Source organism: Pomacea canaliculata, linkage group LG2 (genome assembly GCF_003073045.1).
Source record: "Pomacea canaliculata isolate SZHN2017 linkage group LG2, ASM307304v1, whole genome shotgun sequence".
Lineage (NCBI taxonomy): Eukaryota > Metazoa > Mollusca > Gastropoda > Architaenioglossa > Ampullariidae > Pomacea > Pomacea canaliculata.
In genome coordinates, this window is record NC_037591.1 from 19,196,482 (window position 1) to 19,214,112 (window position 17,631).

The 17,631-nt window shown below is 37.0% G+C and overlaps 1 protein-coding gene across 2 annotated transcripts; it reads right to left on the reverse strand.

Moving 5' to 3' along the window:
- Positions 1–2,536: 2,536 nt before the first annotated feature.
- On the reverse strand, positions 2,537–17,470 carry LOC112556941 (high mobility group protein 20A-like). 2 transcript variants are annotated; one of them, XM_025226448.1, is made up of 11 exons: positions 17,349–17,470; positions 16,615–16,751; positions 16,301–16,356; positions 15,771–15,814; positions 13,289–13,501; positions 10,837–10,951; positions 9,069–9,109; positions 8,420–8,498; positions 5,984–6,199; positions 5,148–5,286; positions 2,537–2,892 (listed from the first exon to the last, which is right to left on the reverse strand). In XM_025226448.1, the coding sequence occupies exons 2-11, from the start codon at positions 16,734–16,736 to the stop codon at positions 2,880–2,882; spliced, it is 1,038 nt and encodes a 345-aa protein (XP_025082233.1). In that variant the 5' UTR covers positions 16,737–16,751; positions 17,349–17,470; the 3' UTR covers positions 2,537–2,879. The 2 variants fall into 2 exon arrangements, with proteins under 2 accessions (XP_025082233.1, XP_025082232.1); XM_025226447.1 differs by having other exon boundaries at positions 9,069–9,112.
- Positions 17,471–17,631: the final 161 nt, after the last annotated feature.

Below are 17,631 nucleotides of genomic sequence, written 5' to 3' on the forward strand. Positions count from 1 at the left end.
TAAATAAATGAAATTGAATTTGCAGGTGTTTGAAGTCATGGTCTGTTAAGTGAAAGCAGACTGGTCAATTTCCCTATTAAGACTCCTCTATGGTACAGCCTGATTTTGGTGGATATTAGCAAGACTTAAGAGGGAGGTTTTACTTATTAGAGAGCCTAATACTGGTATCTGTAAACTCTGCCCGAATTTGTAAGCGAACAAATGTATACAGAATACTCATAAACACTGTAAAGAGGCAACATCCTGTTGGTGGTCAGTCTTCGAAAAAAGATTACAGGATATTCATCTATTTGAAGTCCAAATAATGTACAACCAGGGATGGGGAGTAGCTGTAGCCGGCTACAAATTTTGTAGCTTGTAGCTTAGCCGGCTACAAATTTTAAAAAAGTAGCTTGTAGCCGTAGCTACATTTTAGAAAGTAGCTGTAGCTTGGCTACATGTTGGCTACTTTCACGACTGTAGCACTCTAGTAGTGTACAAAGTAAAATGTCTTTGGGTTGTAGATTTGCATATATATTCCAGAATGTTCAGCACGGCAGCAATGTAAAAGATAGAATGTCTTTGTGCGAGGGAGGAAATGATGTTCAACAATGTAGCGATGTTCAAAAATGTCTTTATTGCGCCGAAATAGAATGTCTGTGCTAGAATGTTCGAGGGGAGGGAGAATAAATAGCAGGGCTGACAGTGGTGTGGGACCTCTTTGTGAATTGGAGAGAGAGAGAAGTTAGGCCAGCTGCTGAGAAAAAGATACTGAATTAAAGAAAACTTCAGTGTGGAATTCAATCTTTGTTATTTCTGGTACGACAGCCCACTCTACGTAGCCATTTGACGTGTTGGTTACACGACCATTCGTCGACAGCGTGTCAGCAAGACGACGACAGCCACTGCTCTCACTGCTCGGTGTCTTGACAGCCAGACACCACGTGTCTCGCACGCTCAGTAACCGGAAGTACCGGGTCGTCATTGTGGCGGGAGCGATTTGAAAAACGAAGATGGACGTACCCATCAATTTCCAGCCTTATTTGAAATTTTTTACATTTTGCGAAGCCACAAAATGTGGGTATAGTTTCAAATGCAAGAACTGTTGAGAGATTGTTCAGTCTGGCAGGACTTATCATGACAAAGCTGCGCACTAGGGTGACAGACAGCAACTTCGAGGCCAAAGTTCTGGTCAAATTCAATTCCATGAAGGACTAAAAGAATGTAGATTTGTTTTAAGGTTACCGGTACACTCCAAAAATTAAAAATCCATATTTTAAATATCTTTAAGGGTTTTTAAATATAGAGTAACAAAATAACATAAATATAGCACTTTAAAACTGTTTTTGAGTACCTAAAGTGAAAATTGTGACTTTAATCAACGATTTTGTTTCAAAACGTACAAGCATTTAAAAAACAAATTTACACAATACCATAAGTCATATACCAAAGGTTTTGGATTTTTTGTAAACTAGAGGCACTGATAAGAAAACTGATGCATAAGGCGTTTTGATATCTCAAGATTTCTAGGAGATATAAAAAATCAGACATGGTACCCCCCGACTCAGTGTGAATGTGGCAATTAAATATTTAGAAAATATTTAGAAAAATGTTAATTTGATCAAAAGTAATGTTTATACCATATTCTCAAATGCATCACTTTGTAGCTTATGCATTTCTTAACAAAATTGCAAAATTTTACTGCTGTAGCACAAGCCAATCTTGAGAAATATGTTTTTATAGTTTAGGACTGGATGTCAAAAACGACAAACAGAGAAATTCAAGCTTAAAGATTTAAAATAAATATATCTTGTATCAGATCATTTTTGAAAAATATATTTCAGTGTTTATATGCTACATTTGACACCCTACTATATAATTAAAGTCTATTCTAGTATGCCAGGACTATACTTTTCACCCTATCAGCTTTTGGAAACAGTTTGTGTTCCTTTCTTTGTTTTCAGTGTCAGTGTTAGAAAAAAAAAGCCTTATGATCTGCTTGCCTAAATTAGATTAAGCAGTGTTTTACTTATATTCCATGCAAACTCATTTATTTCAATGGTCTGTTGTTCATTGTCACAGTATTGATAAGAGGTTGACATTTTTCATCACACATAACTAACTTATTGAAAATTCCACCAGGTACCTGATACTTAAGCATCTGTTTAGTTTTCATTTCTAAGTAATAGGGAACAAATAGTTATAGAAAACAAATGTTTATCGGAAAACTTATATAATTTCTTTTGTCACTAAAACAGGATGAGGAAAAAGATCCAGAAATGTTTAATATAATCGTAAATTACGTGTACTTATTGTGTGAAAAAGGCCGGGGGAGGAAGGGTGCAAGGAATGAATGAAAGCATTTATGGATTCACTAAATAAAATTGTCGGTATATCGCAGTTCTCCGTTTCATTATTATAATAAAAACTTTGTAAAGCAAGTAATAGTGTTTTGTGTGTATGTTTGATGTTTGTGTATGTTGCTACAGCCAGCTGGCTACAGCTAACTTGTTATAACATCACGCTTTTAAAAGTAGCCAAAAGAAGCTGGCTACATTTTAAAAGTAGCCCAAAGTAGCTGGCTACTTTTTGCAAAATTGTAGCTGTAGTGTAGCCGGCTACATTTTGAAAAAAGTAGCTGTAGCCTAGCCGGCTACAAATTAAAAGTAGCTTGCCCATCCCTGTGTACAACCATAGCAAATTTTATCCACTTCAATACATGGCTTGTTATTAGGATGAAAAAAGTGATTATTTTTTTCATCACAGATCTTATCAACCATCTTTTGGGTGATGGGCTTGGCTTCAACAGTTTTGTTCGTTTCTGAGATGACACTGCTGTGTTGTCCAACAAGCATACCTGATGTGCTCAATGTTTTTGGCTGAAACTAGACTTGGTAACTTCATAACTTTTCCCTGAAACAAAAGAAGATCGAGATAAACTGTGCTGACAATAACATGTCTCATGCTACTCCTTTTATGTCTATATGCCGATTACTTTATTAAAAAAAAAAAAACTCTTGGTTTTCAGCATATTTCAGCATCACATACAATTGCCAACACTAAATCATCAGGAAGAAGACCTTGCATTGTTTCTAAAGGCGAACCATTTCCAGAATCTGGTGAATGCTGTACTTATTGTTACCACTATCGGCACTTTTCTTCTTGAGTGAGAGGAAGTGGTCAGGAAGGGTGGCGCGGTTTGAGAGAATAAAGCTATTTTCACTCATTTGAATCATAGAGCATCTTTTACATGAATAGCATATTATTAATCAGACCAGCCATAATCCCAATTGAATATTTTTAAGAGCCTTTAATAACAAACTAGTCTAAAACAGTAATAATTCACTTATTTCTGAGTTGGCACAATATATTTTATGTACTTACACGATATACAGACTTCTTTTAATGCTAAGAAAATGATGTTTCCCTTTGTGTATGTGAATGTGTTGTGTGTAGGAGGGTTTGTCATTAAAAAAACTATTAAAAGTATTATTTTTATTTATTGTTTCATACATGTTTTGGTGATTTGACAAGTACATCATGATGAAATTTAAAGGTAATAGGCAAAATATCATTGCACATTTCTGTTTTTCCTGTAATAAAAAAATATTTAATGTGACAACTTTGTAAAAATTTATTTACGTATATCTTGCAACAGTGCTTACTTTTCCGCTTATGAAGTTCTCTCAGCCAACTGTTATTCAGAATCAATGCCTGATACTGCAATACACAATTTTCAATCTGCTTTACTCCAGGTCTGCTAAAAAAATTTAATAAGCAATTGTTTGCTTGTCACAGTGGTGCTTGGATGTTTTCACCGACTTTTGCATCCACTATGTAATCTTGGAATCTAGATGAATGACCACAGGTCATTTATCTGAAATCCTGATGCAAAGTGTTAATGACACACTGTTGAATTTGTTGTTAGCACAAAGTTCTCTCTTCTTATTGCTTGCAGTTACAATTTTTGTCTTTTAGCCCTTACCATTAGGAAAGCAGATGATTTTTATCCTGCCCTTTTTTAAATTTATTGTTGACAGTTTACAAAATAACAGCAATATTTTCCACTCATTTCTTCACATTTGTATATCTCAGTAAATAAAGCAAATGAATGGTTAACAAACTGACAAAATACCCTCATTTCTGCTGGACAGAAGCTGGGTGCCCACCAGGGGAATTTTTCAGGTTAGGCCTCAGCATGCCTTGAACCAATGACCATTTTCTCCACCATTAAGTGCATTAAACTTAAGGTTACAGAAGCAGTATTTTCAGGCACTCAAGTCTTAAATGCCTGCATTCTTTATTGCAGGCAGCAAGGGTCCACATCTCACATCCATAAAGCAAAATGGAAAATAGGGGAACTTAAAGGTTTGGTACTTGCTAGAAAATCTGATGGTGCTGATCCAGTTTAACCATTACTGCTGTCACTGTTGCAATCCTGAAACAGCCATCTCTTTACAAGGCAGCTCTCAAGTATATGATGCCATTAACCTCTTCTAGATGTTGTCTGTTCATGTAGGTCTCTGCTTTGTTATCACACCTCTGGTGCTGTTTAGTTTAGTCCTTGTTACTCCTCGAGGAGCATAGGGCCTCTGGTGCTGACCATGACTTAACTGACTTAGCTCTTGTCAGTGCTGGCTTCCTTCTGATATACATCTGCTGTGTTTGTTGGTCATATCCTTTAGTTCGTTGCTGTTGGCCACCACCACACTAATTTTATGTGCAAAGTGCAAGTGGAATATTAGTCTACCATCAATAGAGTAGTGTAGTGGGCTTCTTGCATGATGTTCTGCAAGAATAGGTGATGAAGGGCAAATATCTACTGATGTCTGGAAGAACTCTTCTAGCTGGCTGTTCAGAAGTAATAGTTGTTTTAGCTCTTGTACAGGACATAGTTGACTTGAATACCTTCAATACTAAATTTTCTTATGAAATGTCCTTCATGTGCATAAAAAATTATTTTTAAAATGTACTGGAAACCCCAAGAATTCACACATTCATTCACTGATAATTATTACTAATATAGCTTCTTTAATATAATTTCTTGAAAAGAATGCATATTCTATGCATGTAGAGAAGGAAGTTACTCTTTCGAGATAGATCCATGCACCACCATCAACAAACACAAGGTCTAGGTGCTGCAATACCATGAACCAACAGAAACTCACACATCAACATTGAGTCTAGTGATAATGTCAAGAATGCTGGCCACAAAACTATGATGTTGCTGTGGGGATTCAGTGATGATGGTGTGAACACGTGCCATATAGCTTTCAATTGTATCAACAGTAGGTCCATCACTGCAGCCTGAAATGTAAATAAATACTTTGACTTATTTTAGTCATTCCAAACTTAAAATCTGGCTGAGAGAATAAAAAAGATGATGTAGGGAGACAGAGTCAAGAGCAAACAACTATGGGAACAAACTGAACTATGAAATTTTACAATACAGTCTTAGCACTGTAAAACCAAAGGAAATATCTTTCTATAAAATCACAGCCACCGATTTGTATGAAAAAAATATATATATATTTATTGAACCTTCTTTCTGTATTTTATCCCCAACAATCGTTTTAGTGCAATGTCTCAGGAGAGAGCTCTACTTCCAAATGAAACTAATTTTTCATGATCTGTTTATTTGTTGCCAAGTGAGGTATTCCACTGTGTTTGTGTACAAAAACAGGTCAGACTTTGTAGGCAGAGAGCAACTTTTAACTTGGTGAAATAGACTAACACAACCCACATGAAATAAATAAGCTTAAAGGTGCTTTTGAGTTATCCTGAGACAAATAGGCATTTCTAGACTTTAAGATTAATATTACTCATTTAATCACTGAAAAAAAATAGACATTGCTAGGTTTATGCATGCATGGTGTACAGTGGACATGTAAAGCACAGGTAATGGTAACCATCACTTCAGAAACCAATAAGGAAGCAGTATGTTGTTCACATCCCTGTTCTCATTCTCTCCATTCCACATGTTTAAACATAAACTTTAAATTACCCGGTAAAGGAAGGCTGGCAAATCTTGAGGCCAGAGTGGTACGGATCGTATGAAGGTGGGCTGCTAAAGCTGAGTTACATGAGCGTTGTTGTGTGGTCTCTGTCTGAAGCCTGTCTACAGCACCCCGCAAGTTGTCCAGATGTTTTGACAACACTGCATTCTGCTCCTCAAGCTCAGTTGTTTGTTTTCGTAATTGCCGCAGCTCAGCATCACGTGCTGCATACAAATAGCACACAAAGACCACATTATTCAAAATGTTTGTTGACAGTGTAAAGGGGTTTGATAGCTGAGTGGTTAAAGCACTGGCATCTGAACCTTAAGGTTTATTGACAAATGGATCAAGGATGACCATTCAGAATAAGGACAAATAGGGCTCATCATTTTTCGAACAATACAAAGAATGTGACAAATGCCAACAAATTATAAATTCTGATATCCAAATGCTACAATGGAACTTTGCACTCAATTTAAGCCAAATGCACTTCAAATTTTGAATCCTGCTGGTTTCTTTTATGTAAAGGTTCCTTATATATTCAGCTAGACAGTTAACTTACATTTTCAAAATTCTTTGATGTTAGAATTTGCAAGCTAGTGTATGGCCTCAGCAGGCACAGCCAAACATACAACACAAATTAGTTAGGGCATTATTTTCATCTCCATCAAATAACAGGTACAACAGCTATTTTTCCTTGTATCCAAATGCTTTAATAAAAAGTTTCAGGCCATACAGAAAATGTTATTCATCAGGCAATGAAGTAAAATTTAACAAAAAGTATACTGTAAGATCAATGTTGATTAAACAATATTGTCAAATCAGACTGTCACTCACAAAAGGTAATCAAATGAAAGTTCATGTTTAGTAGACTGTATCCAAGATAAATGCATAAAACAATAAATCTAAATAAAACAAATGGTTCTCTTCCCTGGTACTAGCTGCCAGTGGTGTATTGACATGGCCAAACCAGACAAGCTTATGGTGATCTTCTATTGCCAAAATGTGTTTTTGGTCCTAGTTGTAATTCCCTAATAATGAGGATCACCCATTAATTCTCATGAACTTCAAGGGTAAACAGCTCTGTGTTTCTCTGAAGCCAGGCCATCTGAAATCTAGTCCCACAAGGTCCTAATGGTAACACTCCACTTGCTGTAATGCTGAGGATTACCTATAATGATTACAGATAACCCCTAAAGGTAAACAGGTCTGTGTTTATACAAAGGTAGTTTCAGCAGTAATACTCAAGCTCATGGGTGAGTTCTTTCACCTATCAATATTCATTCAACAACTTGATAGCTGTTCAGTAGGTTTTGTTAAGATAGCAGATTTTCCACAGCTTCCACCCTGGAGCTTGCTAGTCAAATGCATATGGCTGATTAGGGTTTTAATCAAGCTAGCTTAATGCTGTCTTTACTTTTTGCATTCATTATTATTTATGCTTGCTCATAAACTCATGGATATTGAACTCTGACCAAGAATGTCATTGTAGAAAGTATTTGCCCAGCAATGTCCTGTTAGCATTAAAATTTGAAGATTACTCCCTCACCCTTTATAAGGCTTGCAATTTATGATACACCAAACCACTCCTATCGACGTGGTGAGCATTAGTCTACCTAATGCCTAATACAGATGCCATAGAAAAATGGGTAATGAAAAGTCTATAGTAGGGGTTTCAGTACTCACAATTTAAAGAGAAAAGCCAATCGAATAATGCTGATGCTCTGAATTATGTCTAAACAAAATTTCCAGTGCAAAATAATCATTTTCTTACAACCTCATCTAAAACATAAGTCTGAAACAGTTCAAGTAGGGTGTCATACTGTGTTGTCATGTCTGAACTGTCATACATGACAGCTGTTCAGCTACTGAATAGTGGCCGACAAAATACCAGCATAACATGAAGATTATGTGCAGATATGAAACACTGAACAATCTGGAGAATACTGGTGCGACAGAGTTCAATGTAGTGAAAGAAGTTGTCATGCCAACAATCAGTGTTAAACTTAATGAACGTCTTTTGGCATGACTTATGCTGAGACATTTTGTATAGAATATGTACAGAGCCTCAAACACAAATAAAGCCAGTGATTTACACACAACCTTCTTTTACAAAGGAAGGATACCAAAAAAAAAGTCTGTTTACAGTTCTTATAAGCTTTGCCTTTATACAACATGCAACATCTTTGCTTCTTGCAGTCATGCTGACTAGTTGGCAAAACTGATAACAGTATCGCTCAACACTTTTCTCGTAAAATGGATCAGATGCAAAGCTGGTAACACTATTTCACTTCACACTCTTCTTGTCCAATGGGTCCATTTAAGTCACAAATTAGACTGAGTTTGTTTTCTTTTGTAAAAGAGTCCACAAATGTGGCACCTTTATAATTTGACCCAAGGGTGTTCTAATCTCTTTAACATTTTTTATAATCCATATAACAAACCTTTATTGTGGTCCAAAAATTCTTCAGTGAAAATTGGGATATCAAATGTTCCACTTTCTTCCTCACCATGGGCCAGGACCTACGCATACAAGCACACATGCACAAACACCAAATCTATTAAAACATCCACTGAAAGAGGTCTAGATCTATTACTAAAGTGCTACAACATAACTGCAAGAGTACTGGAGTATTGATAAAGTTATGTGAAATAAAATGAAAACTGCATTTATTAATAAGCAATACTCAGTCCACATGCAGTAAGGTCATATCAGTAAGAAACATGCACCTAGAAAAATCTACTAAGGGACCCAGTAAATTAACTTCAAATGACAAAGGACTAACTTTATTAACACCACCCTTTTGTTTTAGAGCATCTACCTGCATTGTGTTCTGGCTTGAAAGTTCAGTAAAACCTGCCTTGTGCAGACTCCCAGACACCTCCAATATCTGAACACTTTTGGGCCACAAAGGTATTTATAAAGTACCCACTATCGCTACATTTCATGGTGCATACATTATAGAACTCTGGTACACATGCCCATACACACCTACAAACACACACAGAGACATACACTGGCAGAAGAAAAAGATAAGACTTCAGAGATATTTTCAAAGAGATAGAAGGTTCACATATAAAAGAATAATTTACCTCCAAACCGGATCCTGCTATCTGCTGACTTTCTGCTTCATCTTCTGAAATAAAACATAATATGTCAATTTACAATAATATCAACATCAATGCTGACATGGTCATAAAGAATTTTAGGTAGAAATTAAGCTAGGCTGGGGAGACATTCCACATAAAGTCTGAACTTTCCCCATCCAGCAGGAAAGAATGGTTCAACCAAAGGGAGGGAGGTAAGGAGCACATACAGTGCTGGTGACCCTAGTAGTCATTCTGACATGACACTTTGGACAACTAATATTAGTGGAAACAAGGTCCTCCAAACTATTTCCTTAGTCAGAAAGCAGTGTACTGTACAGGGTTGACCTCAGAGAGAAGTTAACCAATGGCTGCTATGACACATTCCTCATAAATGCAGATATGGAGGCCATGGCATGCTCAAACCTGCAAAAGCTGCAGTTCATGAGAATAAAGGTGTCATAAGATTCTTTAATCCATGGCGCATACTACTATGACAGAAACAAAAAATTCCTGACTTTTTCGAGAAAAAAACTTCATTCTTCCAGACTGCATCCCCCTCCTCCTTTCTGGTAGACAAGGAGCCTGGTGTTTCTTCAGAAATGAGTTTAGGATTTAAAAAAAAACCAGGATAAACCATCTGTTTTAATTCCATCAAGATTCTTAACAGGGTAGCCAAATGTAAATTTGTTTTTACTTTCAGCAAGCTCTGATGAGCAGGTAATTGATTACTCTTGTCAGAGGATGACAACCATTCAAATGTCCTGACTGTTGAATTATGCTCTTTTTAGAAAAAAAGGGAATCCTGCCAGCTCCTACAATAATCTCTGCACACAGCTGATATTCATGTTTGATAGTCTCCTTCCTTGCCACAAAGAGCTAAAAGATAAGGTTTTGTCATTCTATACTACTTGCAGTCATGGCTCAAAATGCCTTCAACTTTTCACTGTCAGCCACAGTCTATTGAAATGTCTGTTTCTATAGCATCATAAAAGTCCAAACATCAATAGAAACATTCAAATCATTCTTATAAAAAAACTATTCTGCATCCATAAGTGAATTTATGATGAACAATGAACATGCACATTTACACTTTAACACACTTGCTGCCTTAGCTCATATCTAACACATATCCTTAAAAAAAAAGTATGTATGTGTGCCACCATAATAAATGTGTTCTGATATTATGTACAATGAAATGCCAGTAAAATGATAACACTGTAATCAAATTATTGAGTAATTTATCTTCCACTAAAGTTATTCTCTCTTTACTACAACTCAGCACAAATAACGCTAGCTCTAAGTTTAAAAATCTTTTGTGTATTCCTTGTAGTGTTGCTTCTTGCATGGTTCTGTGTGAGTTACTGGTTTTATTATGGATTTACATGGTAAACCCTGAAGAAGACAACATGCAAGTAAATACAATGTAATTAAGACAAAATGGGTGACACTGCAGCAAAACCGAAGCAAAAGCTGTCAGCTTGTGACAGCCAAAGGGACAAATTTTATCATTTAGCAGGTGTCCACAGATTTGAAGTCGTCTAGTAATAAAAACCAGTCTGAGGAACCACGTCTACTGAATAGGGAAGTGTCTGCTGGACACAGGGTTCCCACATGTTTGTCACCATAAGTATGTTTGGTTTGCATGCCTAAATTTAATTCTTGCAACTATCAAGAAAAAAAATCTATGCAGCATTAATTCTTGCCATAGACACTGAGGAAACTGCTTCAAATTTAACCAACTTTTCCTAATTTCAGTAACTTCATGTCTCACCTTTGTTTTTAGGTGAAAATTGTCGACGGAAAGAGCGGTATGCCTCTGTCTGTTGATAGGCCTCCATTTCACGTGTGTAACGCTCCTTGTCTCTCTCTGCCTCTGCCAGATATCGCTATGGTAACAAATTTAACGCATGTAACCTTCAATAACTATCAGCGTTTTGTGCAGTTTGCTGTACAAAACTACAGGTATTCAGGAACAAGGTAAATGAAAATGAACTTTCAACTGCATGAGGATTTTTTTTTTTTTAACTAAAATTTAATGTGCTGATAGCCAAAATATGCTTATAAAAGAAGTATTGCCTGTTCTAAAAAGTGCATATTTAACATATACAATGGTCCCATTATACTTTCAAGGTTGCTGTATTGACCTTATCATCCACGAATTAAAGATTAGAATGTAGTCCACTACTTTTACAAATGAAGATCAGTTTCTTGAACATAGTCCTTCTGAAATATCAGCTTATTCATAAACAGAAATAATGGGTATTGAGGCCTTATTTATTTGTGAGGTCTCATAAGGTCATCACTCATACAGCTAAGGGTGTGCAAGGGGAGACACAATCACACATTCTAGCTGGAACTTATGCAGCCATTGAAATTAATTTATAATGAGATTAGATATAGACCATGAACTGTGCTAGTGAATGATGTGTACTATAACTGCATTGTTGATTCTTTTGCAGGAACATATGATAGATCACGGTAATGCCGTAACAAATTTTATACAGTGGTGTGATGAGAACTTTCTGGCGGTAAATGTCGACGAAAACAAAAGAAGTGAAAATAGACTGTGTAGGAGAATCAAAGAAGATTTTGTTGCTCCCAGTGTGATACACAGTAAACCTGTAGAAACTGTTAACTCTTTCAGGTACCTGGGAACTGTTTTTGATTGCCATCTCAAATGGAATTTAAACACTAAACACATTATTAAACATGGCCAACAAAGACTGTACCTTCTGTGTAAGCTAAATAGTTTTTCAGTTAGTCAAGCAATTACAGGCCGTTTATACCATCGTTTATTGAGAGTCTTATCTTTTTCCTTTGTATGTTGGTTTTGCAAACTCTCTGTCCATGATAAGAATAGTTTGAACAGTATTGTCCATATCTGTTCTAAGATAACTGGTATCAAAGAGAGGGATTTAGCTTCTTTCTGTAACCAACAGATAGTAAGAGAAACAGCTGCTGGTGTGATGGAACTGAACAAGAAAACAATAAGCCTGCTTTAAAAAATTGCTGGTGGATATTCGGGATGCCAGGACAAGTAATTCAAAACATCTGCAATAGTAAAAAATCTCTGACACCAGGGACAAACTGGTGGGGGTTTACCTCATAAAAGATGGGAATGCATGGCATAAGTGTGTCCCATCCTAAGTCTACTAAGTACTGCCTCCTCCCACCATAAAGAACGGCCTGAAGATGGGGAAAAATGGCATGCAACTTATTTTGGCTGTCCCAGTGGCATTGCCACAGGGACTAAACATAGGCCATGAGGACAAAATTTACAGTCAGATGACACCAGTGACTACAATTGACCAGGAGACTGACAAGCATCCTTGGCGGCCTGGTCCGCTCAAACATTGCCTTGAAAGCCAGCATGGCAGGAGCCCAAATGAAGACAATGTCCTTGTTGAAATAAAGAAGAGCCACACGAATGTTATGAAGTTGGATCACGACTGGGAAGTCAAAACAACAGGAAAAAGCAGATAGAGAGTCTGAAATGATTAAGAAGTTCTGCTCTAAAGATTGGTGAATGTGCTGCAAGGTTAGCAAGATGGCCTGAAGATCTGTAGAGAAGATGAAGCAACCATCCACAGGACGATGCCTGCTGCATCAGGCAGGACTGCAGCCACAGCTACCGGTCTACCATGTGGAACTTTGAAGCCATCCATTTCAATCCAACGAAGCAATTGGAATGGTTCTGCAGATGAAAGGCATTCAAAATGTTTGCGATCCCATCCCACTCTTCACTCTTTTAAAAAAAAAGGGAGGTGCTTGGGGAAATGAAACAAAGCCCCAAAGTCTCCAGTTTTTTAAAATCACTTTCCCATGTATCAGAACAACTTACTATAGCAAATCCTTTTTATATATTTTATTATTTTAAATATTTTAGCATGAGACAAATGATATTTAATAGTATATATTTTAATAAAACAGTGAAGCTAAACTTGTAGCGACTTGATATCATGGTTCATAAAATGATACCAGGCTGGCTTTTCAATGAAGACCTTTTATGACCTGATTTTAGCAAGTGTTGCTGGATTTTACTATTGTACTTGCAGTAGAAGTAGCTATTTGACAGGCAAAATCTTTAGGACACTTTTCTCTGAATCGATTTTCTTTGAATAAAAGTCTACTTTTAAACCAAATCATTTTCTTATCTTGGTATTTCCTGGATGTATACCCTGTCCATACGCTTTTCTACGTCATAATAAACTTTATTCCTTTACCTGTTTGTCATGTTGTGGAAGATTAGACCATTCAGCTCCCAACTGTTTAGAAATGTCAGTAAAAGACAAATTTGGATTCTCTTGACGAATTTTTTCTCGACGTTCTGTCAGGAACCGAAGGTAGCCAGAAAGAGGCTGCTTGGGAGCATTTGAATCTCTCAGTCCTTTTCTTCGTTTTTTTCCCTTTGTCCAGCCGCCCTTACGCTTGACAGGCTGAAACATGTATATGTATGTAGGTCATGCCATGATCAACAAAAGGATAAATCATTACCAACAGTCCTGCAATCATTTGCTTCAAAATTGTTTGTTTGTGTTAATGCCATGCGAGCAACTAGGGCTTTATCACGGCAAACAAAAGTAATTTTAACTTTAAAAGTTTAGGGACAAAACTTCCCAAGTAATATAACCATAAAATTCTTTAAGAAATCAACACAATAAAGTGTCTAAACAAAATGTAAAAGAGTGGATAAAGAGTAAAAAGGGATGGTGAAGCCCAAAAAGGCCACCAACAAACCATAAGTCAAAAGAAAACAACTATCAGGACATAAAATTTCTTAAATTTAATGTTAAAGCCCTATCCTCTTTAAAAATGTAAAAAAATTGCTGCTGATGGGACAGACCTGAACAAGGAAAACAAAGAATTCTCTGCAAAAAACTGCCGATGGATAGTCTAGAGCTCAGGACAAACAATCATAATATGTACCACATTAAAATTTCCCCTACACCATGGACAAATGGGTGCTGTTTGTAAGAGTGGCATAGGTGTGTCCAAACTTTAATCTAGCAAGGACCACCTCCTCCCACCTCACAGAATGGCACAAAGATAGGCGGTTGGAAAGACAGGGAAGAGTGGCATACAATTTATTTTGGCCCAGAGTGTCCCAGTGGCGTTGTCATAAGGACTGAACGTAGAAGAAGAGAAGAAGAGAAGTTTACAGTCTGATGATACCAGCAACTGTAATAAGCCTGGGGACTGACATGCAGCCTTGGCAGAATGGTCTGCTCGAACATTGCCTGAGATACCAGCATGGCCAGGAGCCAAAATAAAAACGATGTCCTTGTTTCGCTGAATGAGTGCTGCATGAATTTTATGAAACTGGACCACAAGAGGGTGGTCAAAATCATTGGAAAAGAGAGCTTGGAGGGCAGAAAGAGAGTCTGAAATAATCAAAAAGTTGAGCTCCGAAGAGAGCGGTAAACATGCTGCAAGACAAGCAAGATGGCTTGAAGTTCCGCAGTGAAAATAGAACATCCATAAGCTAGTCAGACTGAAGCAGCCCATTGCGGTTGGCAGGATGGAACTGCTGCCACAGCGACTGGGCCACCACCTGGGACTTTGGAGCCGTCTGTAAATATAGAACAGAATTTAGGATAGTCAGAAAGGAGTTCATGAAACCGTTGTAGATAGATGGGGTCACTAATGTCCCTTTTTTAAAAGTTGTGAGATCAACACAAATTTCTGGAACAGGAAGGGTCCAAGGAGGAGCTGGAAGTAGAAAAAGAGGCTCTATCTGCTGAATATCTACTCTGGCACCTTGTAGGTGAGGTGCTACACGGAGTGATAATGGCTTGTTCCTTGGTACAAATGGCATACAGAGCAGCACGCTGACGTCCGAAAACAGCATGGTAAACAGGGTTTCCAGGATTATCTTTTAAACGACAGACATAGGATAACATGAGTTTCAAACAACGGAGAGAAAGTGGAGGCTCACCAGCTTCTGCGTACAAAGTTTGTACAGGAATGGTGCAGAAGGCACCCAAACAGATGCGGAACCCTTTATGATGAATAGTATCAAGAATTTTGAGGTAGGACTCTCAAGCAGAGCCATAGATCATGGATCCATAGTCTAGCTTGGAGTGGACCAGGGCATGATACAGACGAAGCAGGACTGTGTGGTCCGCCCCCCAGCTGACATGGCCAACTACTCTAAAAATGTCAAAGGCTTTCTGACAAGATAGGTGTAGGCCGTAGAGATTTGATATGAGACAGAAAAGACAGTTTACGGCCAAAGATGACCCTAAGGAATTTTACTTCCTGGACCATGCCATTGACAGAAATAGATGGGTCTAGAAACATACCTCCCAGTTTGCTAAGGTGGATGCATACTGACTTCATAGGAGAAAATTTGAAGCCATTTTCTGTCACCCACCTTTGTACAGCGTTTACACACAGTTGTAGCTGGCATTCGAGTCATGGTAGAGATCGACCTCGAATGCAGAGAGAAAAGTCATCTACATATAATGAGGCCTCCAAACCTGGACGTACAGATTTCAAGTTTGAATCTATTTTGATGTTGAAAAGAGTTGGACGGTTATTATTATGCCTTCCAGCAGGAATTGTCTCTGAAGAAAACTCATTTAAAACTGAGGTGAAGAACTTGCTGTTTTCATTTACTTGCACTTTCTTTCACAGGTTTCACTCACTCCCTAATTATATATATATCTCATGCCATATGCTCAGCATAGATTTCCACACATTTACCTCTGTGCTGTCTGAGTTGTCTGCACCTCCCTGATTTGAAGCAACTGTAAAATATTGATTACTTTTGCCATAGTCAATGTCACTTTGACAGAACATATATGAGGTGCTTATCCACCTAAAATTTTCCACATCTCTCTCTCTCTCACAGACCCATAATTTGTTTTCAAAGTAGCGATCATCTGAAGGTAGAATATTTGGAGCTAAAAATTTACCTTCTTAACAAGTTTCATTAACCAAATTTGTATAAAAAAGCTTGAAATATAAAATTTATACTGATTAAATTTAATCAACATCCTAAAATGTCATTTTATATGTTGATCTGTGTGATGGGTTTTTAAGCATAGATGATTTTACTGATGTTAGTCTATGTGGATGTACTATATGCAAAATGCTCAAAAAATATAAAGTTGTAACAATGCAAAGCTCTGGAAATAAAGTTGTAATTAAAGCATATGAAATGAGCTTCTATCTGAAGCACTAATTAACGTAAAAGTCCTTATCATGACCTGCACAAGTGCATGATTACTTACTTGACCGCAGATCAGAGTGACCAGCACCTGTCAGAAATGAGGGTTCAGCTGTAAACCTGCAAATAACACCTGAACTTTACATAACAGAATCTGTGGGATCTTCACATCCAAAAAACATCTCTCTGTCATGTTTCTGGGCATATATCTTCTATAACATATTTATTTATAATTGAATGTTAATCTCAAATAAAAATTGAATGCTACAACATTTAGTTTAAATCCTACTTTTATATTTAAAACAGCACAAAAAAAACGCAATACCAGAATTATTGCTTTCATTTCACCCGCACACACAAACTCAAGACCATAATTACCCAGAATCTACTGTCAAATCATTGCTTTCTTTGGAAACATCATCCTCAAAATTCTGGAACTGCACACTTATTCCAGACATTCCTGCAAGCATGGTAGCACTTGCACTGGGACCCAAATCCATCCACTTTTAATGCTTCTGCAAAAATTTCAATAAGGATGTACTTTGAAGGCAATAATGCAAATATAAAAGAAATATAGTTACAGAAAATTTGGCCATATACTGCTTCTGTTTTGTCTTGCTATTAGTTCCAGAACTGGTTTGTTGTGGGTTATTTTAATGATAAAGATGTATTGATCTTGGGTGTAGAAAAATTGTTATATTTAAATATGTTTTGTTTTTATCTTGATAATGATGGTGGGGCCCCTGGATTAGCTCAGATCGAGCTAGGTATTGTCCCAGCAAAATATTTCTTCCTTCGCTCCCTCTCTCTCTCTGATGCTGATCTGCGCTAAGCCAGTGTCATAAAGCACATTTGTACAAATACAAGCAGGATTTTATTTTTAAACACGAAAATAATGGAAACAGAAATGTAATTTCGTAAACACAAACTATAGCGTAGTCATATTTTCATCATAAAGAAGCAGACGATTTTTCCCCATCCTTTGTTATCATGAATCGCCCTTGCTACTGTTATAACCCCATCGAAGCTTCTAAAATCAAATACAAGGAAGGGATGTAAACATTGCTTTTTTAATCTAAGCATAAATATAATTTGACCACGAATACGATTACCTTCAAACAGTTTCACGTGGACAGAACATGTGTATATGTTTTGGTTTGAAATGTGCTGTAGAGGGGGATAGACTGATTCCAGCAATATGGCGATATCGTCAGAGTATCCCACTCCAGTTCATCTAAATCGAAGAAAAAAGACATTTTTAAAAAATCATATAGATCAGTATATGAATAGAAATGACAAATGTAATTATCTAAAAACTTAAAGAATATTTTTATAAAACATATTTATTAAGGTTCGAAAGTAAATGGTACATAGAGAAAGAGAGTAGCTACAAAA